This window comes from Somniosus microcephalus, chromosome 33 (genome assembly GCF_052327205.1).
Source record: "Somniosus microcephalus isolate GS21.2 chromosome 33, FLI_Smic_1.0, whole genome shotgun sequence".
Classification (NCBI taxonomy): Eukaryota; Metazoa; Chordata; class Chondrichthyes; order Squaliformes; family Somniosidae; genus Somniosus; species Somniosus microcephalus.
The window spans coordinates 5,120,541-5,132,616 of NC_141019.1; the positions used below are offsets into that span (position 1 = coordinate 5,120,541).

General features: G+C 47.3%; 1 protein-coding gene across 1 annotated transcript in view; it reads right to left on the reverse strand.

Annotated features, from left to right (window-relative positions):
- The window catches only part of LOC147096948 (transcription activator GLI1.S-like), a 30,453-nt gene extending 22,044 nt beyond the window's left edge, over window positions 1–8,409 (reverse strand). Inside the window, exons 1-3 of the mRNA XM_085972517.1 lie at window positions 8,326–8,409; window positions 3,179–3,286; window positions 923–1,063 (exon numbers count right to left, since the gene is read on the reverse strand). Of these exons, the coding sequence (XP_085828643.1) occupies window positions 923–1,063; window positions 3,179–3,286; window positions 8,326–8,409 (333 nt within the window). The remainder of the gene's footprint in view (window positions 1–922; window positions 1,064–3,178; window positions 3,287–8,325) is intronic.
- Window positions 8,410–12,076: the final 3,667 nt, after the last annotated feature.

The following is a 12,076-nucleotide window of genomic DNA, read 5'->3' on the forward strand; positions in this document are numbered from 1 at the left end:
TTGTCGTAAAAGCCCAACTGGTTCACTGCTGTCCTTAGCCAGTCCGCCATACACGCGACTCCAGGCCCACACCAATGTGGTTGACGCTTAACTGTCCTATGAAGTGGGCCTAACAAACCACTCAGTTGTATCAAACCACTACAGTTGAGCACTATCACCACTGCAGCGGTTCAAGAAGACCTTCTCAAGGCAACTAGAGATGGGCAATAAATGTTGGCCTTGCCAGCGACGCCCATATCCCGAGAATGAATTAAAATAACTTAGTGCAACGGTTTCCTAACCTTCCTTCTGATGTAACCCAGCACTTTTCTTTAATGTGACAGGTTTCAGGGCAAAGCCAGTTTCTATTACTTTGCACGTTTAAGTGTATTTGCCTTTGAGGTGATCGTTTGCATCCCAGACAGTGAGGTGAATTCTTATCAGCCTGGGGCAAGCAGGCTGACAATAAGTAAAGTTAAAGTGACCAGTCATGTCTAGAGTTGCCAACTCTGGTTGGATGGCTACCTGGAGGTGTCATCACATGGCCTGCCACCATACCGCTCCGCCCCCACACTCCTGCCATTGGTTGCCCGACATGTCCATTCTCACGGTGCATCACCTTCCCACGGCCAATCGGAAAGTGATCAGACTCTTCATTATCCAATTTGATGATTCATAACTGTTAGTTTCCCCTATCTCCAATAGTTTTCAGATCAAATAAATAAAAATGTTCAAAGAAAATTTGAAAACACACTTTTTTAATGCCCCAATGATGTTTCTCCTGGGACAGCAGTGTCCAGATTAATCTTCAATTCCTGGAGACTCTGGGGCAACCCTGGAGGGTTGGCAACCCTAGCTCATGTCTCATACAGAAATTAAAAAAAAACCCTTTTGAATTGTGTCTAACTTCTATTTGTCACAACACGTTCACACAGTTACTCACGTGCACAAGTTGATCTTGCGTATCGAACTCTCTACTGCATCCTTCCCAGTGGCAGTTAGTCTCATAGATACACTCTGGTTCCTGCTTCCCATCATCCCTATCTCCGTCATCTCTTCCATCCATCATTCCCAACAAATGATCCTGTTACAAATGATTGCTGAATGAGTATATATGTACTGGGACACCTCCCATAGTGGTATCCATGGTAATTCCGAGGATACACTCTCTCTTACCTCTCTTTCTTGTCTCTGTGTTTCTGCTTCTCACTCTCGCTGTCTCTTTCTATCCTCTTCTGTTCCTCTATCCCTTCTTTTCATTTGTTTCCCTCTCTCTCCTCTTCTCCTTCTCTCTTTTCTGTCTCTTTCCTCTTCTGCTTCTCTTGCTTATCCTTCTCTCTCTTCTACTCTCTCTCTCTCTCATTCTCTTCTTTCCTCCTCTCTCTCCTCTTCTCTCCCTCTTTTCTTCTGTTCTTTAGGGTTGGAGGTGATGCGTGGGGAAGGGAACCACCAAGGGCCACAGGCCACGTTTTCCGGTGATCGAGGACGACATATTCTAGGGCCGCAGGCTAGCGGGTTACAGTTAGCTTTTAGGCAGGTGAGGGGGGCCGTATGAAAGCACAGTTGTATTTAAGTAGCAAAGACTGCTTTCTAAAGGCCTTTAGGGGCTAACTTCACCTGTCCCACCACTCAGGACCCTGACGCACCAACAGTAGCTGCACCCCTTACCCTGCCAGGACCTCAATCCCCACTAGTTGCTGCACCCTGAGCTCAACCAGATTTTGAAACCCCTCCACCACATCAGGATCCTTAGCTACCACCGGCTACACCTCCTTCTCCCGCAACAGGACTCCAAGCACCACAGGCCTGATGGGTAGAAGTGGAGATGCTCCAATTAGCCACAGTGTCTTTGGGTTGGGTTAAGAAACTCAGCCAGAGTTCCCACTCCCAATTGTTTATAAAAGGGACAGCAGCAGCATGGATACGGAATAGGCTAAGTGATAGGAATCAGAGAGTAGTGGTGAACGGTTGTTTTTCGGACAGGAGGAAGGTATACAGTGGTGTTCCCCAGGGGTCGGTACTAGGACCACTGCTTTTCTTGATATATATTAATGACTTGGATGTGGGTGTACAGGACACAATTTCAAAATTTGCAGATGACACAAAACTTGGAAGTATAGTGAACAGTGAGGAGGAGAGTGATAGACTTCAAGAAGACATGGACAGGCTGGTGAAATGGGCGGACACGTAGCAGATGAAATTTAATGCAAAAAAGTGTGAAGTGATACATTTTGGTAAAAAGAATGGGGAAAGGACATCTAAACTAAAGGGTACAATCCTGAAGGGGGTGCATGAACAGAGAGACCTGGGGGTATGTGTGCAGGGCAGGTTGAGAAAGCAGTTAAAAAGGCTTATGGGATCCTGGGCTTCATAAATAGAGGTATAGAGTACAAAAGTGTGGAAGTTATGATGAACCTGGTATAAAACTGCAGTACTGTGTCCAATTCTGGGCACCGCACTTTAGGAAGGATGTGAGGGCCTTAGAGAGGGTGCAGAAAAGATTTACGAGAATGATTCCAGGGATGAGCGACTTCAGTTACATGGATAGACTGGAGAAGCTGGAGTTGTTCTCCTTGGAGCAGGGAAGATTGAGAGGAGATTTGATAGACGTGTTCAAAATCATGAGGGGTCTAGACAGAGTAGATAGAGGGAAACTATTCCCATTGGCAGAGGGGTCGAGAACCAGAGGACACAGATTTAAGGTGATTGGCAAAAGAACCAAAGGCGACGCGAGGAAAAACTTTTTTACGCAGCGAGTGGTTAGGATCTGGAAGGGTGGTGGAGGCAGACTCAATCACGGCTTTCAAAAGGGAATTGAATAAGTATCTGAAGGAAAGAAATTTGCAGGGCTACAGGGAAAGGGCGGGGGAGTGGGACTAGCTGAAGGGCTCTTGCAGGGAGCCAGCACGGGCTCGACGGGCCGAATGGCCTCCTTCCGTGCTGTAACCGTTCTATGATTCCATGATTCAGTGACCCCTGTTGGACAGTGGATGTCAGGCCTGGACATGACCAAGTTTGGCTGTGACGTTCACCCATGGTATCAGAGCCTGGGAACAAGCACTATTTTGGCTCAGATATGAAGAATGGCCTCTTGGGTGAAGCATTGGGTGATGGTCAGTACCCTTCGAACCGCACCCCAGCATAAAGTGAGTACCTTCAGGAGAGGACGGAGGAAATTAGAGAAAGGGTAGTCATTTACCTGTGTGCCCGTAGAGACAGGGCTGGACACATCTCCCTCTGACCTCTCCTCCAGACATTTGCCATTGAGTGGATCCATTATGCTGCTGATTGATGACTCTGCTTTCATCTGTATTCAACGATTGAAATGAGATGTTAGAACTAGGGTTCTACCTGTAAATTAATAGTATTCAGCCTGGCATGTGACCGTCACATTACGCCTTCCAAAGGCATCACACCTGAAAGTGTCACACATCAAGGCAACATACGTCTATAGGGCAACAATTGGTGATAATCTGGTGAATCAGCAATTGCACTCATCAAGATGGGGGATGTTAGTGCTGGGGAATGGAACTCTTCCTATTTCAGGCATCCAGTGCTGGCATCAAGCACTCCAAGGTCAGGTGTGGCACAGCCAGATTCAGAGTAAGGCTCCCTCTACTCTGCCCCAGAAACATGCCTGAGTCCAAATGGCACTAATTGGCAAGCTCACGCAGAGAGACCATAGGATAGACACTGGCAGACCCCTGTGCATCCTGTGGTCTGCCTGACATTTCCAATTCGTGCTAATTAGGGTGAGTTTTGTGTTATGGGCCTATGTCCACGAGGAGCTGGATTGAGACTGGCTAAACTCATTTCACATAGGACCCAGTAGACAGAGGAGACTTTCATCTCAGCAGTCTGGGCTGGATTTGAGCCCAGGTCCCAGGGGTCGAAGGCCAATGTCTAACCCAACCAGTTCCCCCAAATCCTGCACTTCGATGAGCACAGGAATTTAAAGTTCACAAAAAAAACCTGGTTGAAAAACGAGAGTCAAGTGGTAATTCCGTGACCCCCAAGCTGCCAGCAGGGACCTGAGTCAAAGTACCATGTAAATCTCAGCCATTGACAGGTTACTAATATCTCAGCTGACACTCCAGTGCAGTACTGAGGGAGTGCTGCACTGTCAGAGGAGCCGTCTTTCGGATGAGACGTTAAATTGAGGACCTTCTGGCCTCTCAGTGGACATAAAAGATCCCACGGCACTATTTGAAGAAGAGCAGGGCAGTTATCCCCGGTGTCCTGGCCAATATTTATCCCTCAAACAACATGACTAAACCAGATTATCTGGCCATTATCTCATGACTGTTTGTGGGATCTTGCTGTGTGAAAATTGGCTGCTGTGTTTCCTACATTACAACAGTGACTGCACTTGAAAAAGTACGTCATTGGCTGTAAGATGCTTTGGGACGTCCTGAGGTTGTGAAAGGCGCTATAGAAATACAAGTCTTTTTCTTTTTTATATTAATTAACAGAGGCCGGTGTTCTCACTAAATATATACATTACATGCTGACAGTGAGTCCATCTATCTCTCTCTCCATCTTCCAAGTTTTCTTTCAGGACCCATGTTGACCATTTTTCCCAAACCCAGACCAATATTCCTACACTAATACAAAAGCAAAATACTGCGGATGCTGGAAATCTGAAATAAAAACAGAAAATGCTGGAAACACTCAGCAGGTCAGGCAGCATCTGTGGAGAGAGAAACAGAACTGGAAAAGGGTCATCGACCTGAAACGTTAACTTTGTTTCTCTCTCCACAGATGCTGCCTGACCTGCTGAGTATTTCCAGCATTTTCTGTTTTTATTTCCAATATCCCTTCACGTTCTGCTTATTCAAGTATCAATCCCATTCCGTTTAGGGTGCAGCATGAAGACTAGGAATATCTCGATTGGTTCTCTCCTACTCAAGCCTGGCTTGCTCTCTTATGTACCTGGAAGGGCTTGGAGGTCCTGTGTGGTTGGGAATGCGCCAGTAGTGTGGCTCCGCTGGGCTGGTGCTGTCGGGAACTGCATGGCAGTGAGGGGTGGCTGAGGGGCTGCGTGAGCCCAAATGTAGTAGCCACCCCCTTCGACTGAATGAGGAACTGTTGGTGTTTGGAGGAGGGCGTTGTAGTGAGAGGAAATCCACAAGTTGGGCTGTAATTAGAAATCAGTCATAACGCACAGTTAAAAAAACACATCCTCAGGTAACTGGGAAACACAACTCCAGGTCACGCTGCTCCTTTCAATGGTTCACTCAACTCTTCAAACATCGCAATTCTTTTTATTTCATTTAGTAGGTCAATACAAGTGGAAATAAATGAATTAGCATACCGTTAAGAACGTAAGAGTGTAGGAAAAGATTGAACAAGTTAATGGCATTTGGCCAATCCAGTCCTTCCTCTGACCGTGTTCAAACTGCCCTGTCATGAACTCAACCTGACCAGCTTCACCTTCTCAGGAAAGGCTGTACAAAGTTTCTCCCTGACGCCCCCCCACAAAGGTAAATCAAGCCAAACTCCAGAATGTCTATCCAAATTCACAACCTACGTTATTCATCCTTGACCGGTGGCCGTGCCTTCTGTTGCCTGGGCGCTCAGCTCTGGAATTCCCTCCCTAAACCTCTCCGCCTCGCTACCTCTCCTCCTTTAAGACGCTCCTTAAAACCTACCTCTTTGACCAAGCTTTTGGTCACCTGCCCTAATTTCTCCTTATGTGGATCGGTGTCAAATTTTTTGTCTTAAAATACTCCTGTGAAGCGCCTTGGGACGTTTTACTACGTTAAAGGTGCTATATAAATACAAGTTGTCGTTGTTGACCAGTTCATACCACCAGCTGATCAGTCTTTCTTCAACCATTCAAATGGTTGCAGCCGCTCAGATGCTGTCATGGTCTGCACAGCATTCAATTATCTGTCTGTACTTACACCTTTATAATCTTCAGTTAGTACCTAGTACCTAACCAGGTACAACTCTATTCTCCCCTCCTTTCCTGAAGGTGCTGACTTTTGCTGGGGTTCCATTGGGTGTCAAAACCTTGCCCAAGTGACCATTCTTTAACTGTGAGCCTACACAGTGACTGTCAGCAGGCGATACGATTGTACTGTTTCACCTGATGTACAGACACACACACTCACCTACTTTGCAGCAATGGCCGTGATCCGAAGCTGGCACCTTGGCTGATGGCAGTAGTGGTGAGATCAGCTAGCTTAGCACAGATGGGACGGGGTGAAGCCGATACTCTCTGGAGTTTAGAAGAATGAGAGGTGATCTCATTGAAACATACAAGATTCTGAGGGGGATTGACAGGGTAGATGCTGAGAGGCTGTTTCCCCTGGCTGGAGAGTCTAGAACTAGGGGTCACAGTCTCAGGATAAGGGGTCGGTCATTTAAGACTGAGATGAGGAGGAATTTCTTCACTCAGAGGGTGGGGAATCTTTGGAATTCTCTGCCCCAGAGGGCTGTGGAGGCTCAGTCGTTGAGTATATTCAAGGCTGAGATCGATGGACTCTAGAGGAATCGAGGGATATGGAGATCGGGCGGGAAAGTGGAGTTGTGGTCGATGATCAGCCATGATCTTATTGAATGGTGGAGCAGGCTCGAGGGGCTGCATGGCCGACTCCTGCTCCTAATTCTTATGTTCTTAAGCTGAGACCTTCCAGGACTGTATGGATGAGTAATACACTTGGCATCATTTTTACTGACAAAATCATTGAGGCGACTCCAAGTATCAGGAATTAAGTTACGAAGAAAGGCTAAGGAAGTTGGACTTTTCGTTGGAAAAGAGATGCAGTTGAAGTTTTCCAGTTTATGACAGGAGTTGACGAAGTTGATCCAGGCAAATTGTTCATTGAGGTGAAGGTGTCAAATACTAGGGAACAGTAGGTAGTTAGGAGTGAGAAGTCAGGGCACTCGGTGGAATGAATTACTAGGGAAGCCCACTGAAGTGAACAGAGTAAACCAGTTCAAAGGGCAACTAGATGTGTTCCTGGAGAGACGGGATTGAGGCTTTTGGTGACAAGGTGGGTTGGTGGGGTGGAGATCTATCAGAAAGGGTTGTTGGGCATAGTGTCCTTTTCCCATTCCTAAATATTCTTATGTTCTTAGATCCAGCCATAGATATTTAGAGCAGGAGGAGAAAATGAAGAAAACATTAATTTTTTAAAAAACATCCTCACCTGATACCTGTGACGGATAAATGTCCGTACGACCCACTCGTTGCTGAGCCGCAATGCGAGTTATTGATGAAGGCAACCAGAGAGTTGGGCGATGTCCTGATCATGGTCTGAAGGTCGATACTGGTGTCAGAGAGTGGCGAGATGGACAAGGCCCGCTTCTTACTCATCTTCATCGTGTTCCGAGGGGTTGAGAATCTGGAACTGAACACTGGGGCACAAAGAAGAAAACAAATTGTGAGGCAGTAAGATCATCTCAGCAATAAGAGCATCAACTTCTACTTCTACATTGTGCCTCGGCTGAAGAAGAAGATCTCAGGCCAGAAAGGGAATGGTGGGCACTGAGCAGGAGCGAAAAGAGAAACAGAAATTGTGGCCATCGAGTGGGGCTGGGATTGCACTCGGCTGTGATACCCTCCGTAGTAGGAAAGGCTGGGTGAGATAGCGCTGGCTCCCCAGCAGGAGTCGGCACCTTCACCACAGCAGGGGAGAAAACTAGATGGTGAATTTCCCAATCTTGCTAACTGCAAGAACAACATTCCCTATTATTTCCTTTCCTCTCCCACTGCATTTATATAGCGCCTTTAACGTAGTAAAATGTCCCAGGGTGCTTCGCAGGAGTGTTAGCAAACAAAATTTGACACCGAGCCATATAAGGAGATATTTGGGAAGATGACCAAAGTTTGGTCATAAGGAGCATCTTAAAGGAGGAGAGAGAGAGGCGGAGAGGTTCAGGGAGGGAATTCCAGAGCTTAGGGCCCAGGCAGCTGAAGGCGTGGCCGCCAATGGTGGAGCGATTATAATCAGGGATGCGCAAGAGGCCAGAATTAGAGGAGCGCAGAGATCTCGGGGGGTTGTGGGGCTGGAGGAGGTTACAGAGATAGGGAGGGGCGAGGAGGCCAAGGCGGGATTTGTAAACAAGGATGAGAATTTTGAAATCGAGGTGTTGGTGGATTCAAGCCAACGTAGGTCAGCGAGCACAGGGGTGATGGGTGAACGGGATGTGGCGCGATTAAACTGCCTCCTACTGCATCATTTAATGAACCAATCAGTAGAGTGCTGACAGGGCAAGGTCTGGTCAGTGTCATTCCTTCTTCAGTCAGTCGCTGTGCAGCTGTGAAATATCACAACATCAGAGTGACATTCACTCCTCTCACCAACAGATGGCAATAAACCACAGCAATAGACCCACCTCCTTCAAACAAAGCTGCCTCTTCTCATTCAAGTGCCCATGTTGAGTGACACTGGCATCATCCTTGTCATTGGGTTGAACCATTTATCCCCTGAGACTGATGGATATTCTTTGTAAAGCTTATGAAGGGCAACAGGAATGTATTTTAATGGCAAAGCTCTCTCTTTCATGATGTTTTCTGTTCCCTATTATTTCCTTTCCTCTCCCACTCGACACACGAGTGCAGCATAGATGAGTGACCACCTGCTCACCTCCACCAATGCGGCTCTGAAACCGGATGCTTCGAGGCGCATGGGGAAGTCCACGCTCCTTCTGATCTTTCCCTCTCTTGCCGCCCGCTCTGTCCCTCCCTGGGGAGGTGAAGCCCAGTCCACGGGACAACGTGGCAGCTGTGGCAAAGCCACTAAGAGACTCTCACAGTGACTTGTATAATTGCCTTTAATCATGTTTATTACCTTTCAATGTTGGCTCTGGTTAAACAGAGCTAGATCGACAAAATCGCGATCTGACGCGATGATGTCATCACGTGGGTCATGTGACGTCCCCAACTGCGGGAAATGTGATGACGTCATGACGTCAGAGGTAGAGGGCGTGGCCAGCCAGTCCTCGTGTGGAGTGATAGTGAATAGACCTGTTTAGAGCTTCTCCTGCATTTTCTTGTTTTGTAAAGTTTTAATACATTAAACTCAGTTTGTTAACTTCCAGTGAGTTTATAGATCCTTTGCTAGGAGTGCAGAGACTCCTACACAGCCTGTCACCACTCACAGCACAGTGCCTCAGTGCTCGAGTGTCCTGTCCCTCAGTTTAACTGCCAGCGTTCCATCATCGCCCCTGACCGGGGAATACTCACCATCCATCGAGTGCATGTGTTCAACAGTGGGCTGCATCGCGACTTCCCTGCAATGGCCAGCACCCGGTATGTCAGCTTGATGGTAGAAGCCAACAGTGCTTGACCCTAAAATAAAAATCGAAGATAACAGCGGTGATTCCACTTTGGGTAAAGGGGAATGTAGGCAGATGTACCACCCTGTACTACCCAAACCTGCCCGAGCACAAGCACTGGAGAGGGCAGCTAAGGCCTATTACAGTGAAACAAGTGTGCACAATGCTGGTACGAACACTCTTATGATGCTCCAGTGAGCTGACCTATACTCTCACTTTGGAAGGAGCCCAATGCCCAATATATATTATTCCATCAGGTTTTACAAGAACTGCTCACAATACAGTGATTTTATGTATTGGTATATTTTAGGTACACAGCAATATTTTAAATCACCGTTTGTGAATATCATTTCAGGTAAAAGCATCACACACTCCCAGGGCAGGTACAGCACGGGGTTAGATACAGAGTAAAGCTCCCTCTACACTGTCCCATCAAACACTCCCAGGGCAGGTACAGCATGGGTTAGATACAGAGTAAATCTCCCTCTACACTGTCCCATCAAACACTCCCAGGGCAGGTACAGCACGGGTTAGATACAGAGTAAAGCTCCCTCTACACTGTCCCATCAAACACTCCCAGGGCAGGTACAGCACGGGTTAGATACAGAGTAAAGCTCCCTCTACACTGTCCCATCAAACACTCCCAGGGCAGGTACAGCACGGGGTTAGATACAGAGTAAAGCTCCCTCTACACTGTCCCATCAAACACTCCCAGGGCAGGTACAGCACGGGTTAGATACAGAGTAAAGCTCCCTCTACACTGTCCCATCAAACACTCCCAGGGCAGGTACAGCATGGGTTAGATACAGAGTAAAGCTCCCTCTACACTGTCCCATCAAACACTGCCAGGGCAGGTACAGCACGGGTTAGATACAGAGTAAAGCTCACTCTACACTGTCCCATCAAACACTCGCAGGGCAGGTACAGCACGGGGTTAGATACAGAGTAAAGCTCCCTCTACACTGTCCCATCAAACACTCCCAGGGCAGGTACAGCACGGGTTACATACAGAGTAAAGCTCCCTCTACACTGTCCCATCAAACACTCCCAGGGCAGATACAGCACGGGGTTAGATACAGAGTAAAGCTCCCTCTACACTGTCCCATCAAACACTCCCAGGGCAGGTACAGCACAGGGTTAGATACAGAGTAAAGCTCCCTCTACACTGTCCCATCAAACACTCCCAGGGCAGGTACAGCACGGGTTAGATACAGAGTAAAGCTACCTCTACACTGTCCCCATCAAACACTCCCAGGGCAGGTACAGCACGGGTTAGATACAGGGTAAAGCTCCCTCTACACTGTCCCATCAAACACTCCCAGGGCAGGTACAGCACGGGGTTAGATACAGAGTAAAGCTCCCTCTACACTGTCCCATCAAACACTCCCAGGGCAGGTACAGCATGGGTTAGTTACAGAGTAAAGCTCCCTCTACACTGTCCCATCAAACACACCCAGGGCAGGTACAGCACGGGTTAGATACAGAGTAAAGCTCACTCTACACTGTCCCATCAAACACTCCCAGGGCAGGTACAGCACGGGTTAGATACAGAGTAAAGCTCCCTCTACACTGTCCCATCACACACTCCCAGGGCAGGTACAGCACGGGTTAGATACAGAGTAAAGCTCCCTCTACACTGTCCCATCAAACACTCCCAGGGCAGGTACAGCACGGGTTAGATACAGAGTAAAGCTCCCTCTACACTGTCCCATCAAACACTCCCAGGGCAGGTACAGCACGGGTTAGATACAGAGTAAAGCTCCCTCTACACTGTCCCATCAAACTCTCCCAGGGCAGGTACAGCACGGGTTAGATACAGAGTAAAGCTCCCTCTACACTGTCCCATCAAACACTCCCAGGGCAGGTACAACAAGGGTTAGATACAGAGTAAAGCTCCCTCTACACTGTCCCATCAAACACTCCCAGGGCAGGTGCAGCACGGGTTAGATACAGAGTAAGCTCCCTCTACACTGTCCCATCAAACACTCCCAGGGCAGGTACAGCATGGGTTAGATACAGAGTAAAGCTCCCTCTACACTGTCCCATCAAACACTCCAAGGGCAGGTACAGCCCGGGTCAGATACAGTGTAAGCTCCCTCTACACTGTCCCATCAAACACTCCCAGGGCAGGTACAGCACGGGTTAGATACAGAGTAAAGCTCCCTCTACACTGTCCCATCAAACACTCCCAGGGCAGGTACAGCACGGGTTAGATACAGAGTAAAGCTCCCTCTACACTGGCTCATCAAACACTCCCAGGGCAGGTACAGCACGGGTTAGATACAGAGTAAAGCTCCCTCTACACTGTCCCATCAAACACTCCCAGGGCAGGTACAGCAAGGGTCAGATACAGAGTAAAGCTCACTCTGCACTGTCCCATCAAACACTCCCAGGGCAGGTACAGCAAAGGTTAGATACAGAGTAAAGCTCCCTCTATACTGTCCCATCAAACGCTCCCAGGGCAGGGACAACATGGGTTAGATACAGAGTAAAGCTAAATAATGTACTGGAGAATATATTGCCTATGACATACAGTGTATAATATATAATGTAGTGTATAATATATATTGTATGGTGTATGTAATACAGTGTATAATATATATTGTATGGTGTATATAATAGTGTATAATATATATTGTATGGTGTATTTAATACAGTGTATAATATATGTTGTGGTGTATATAATACCGTGTATAACATATGTTGTGGTGTATATAATGTAGTGTATAATATATATTGTATGGTGTATATAATGCAGTGTATAATATATATTGTGGTGTATATAATAGTGTATAATATATATATTGTG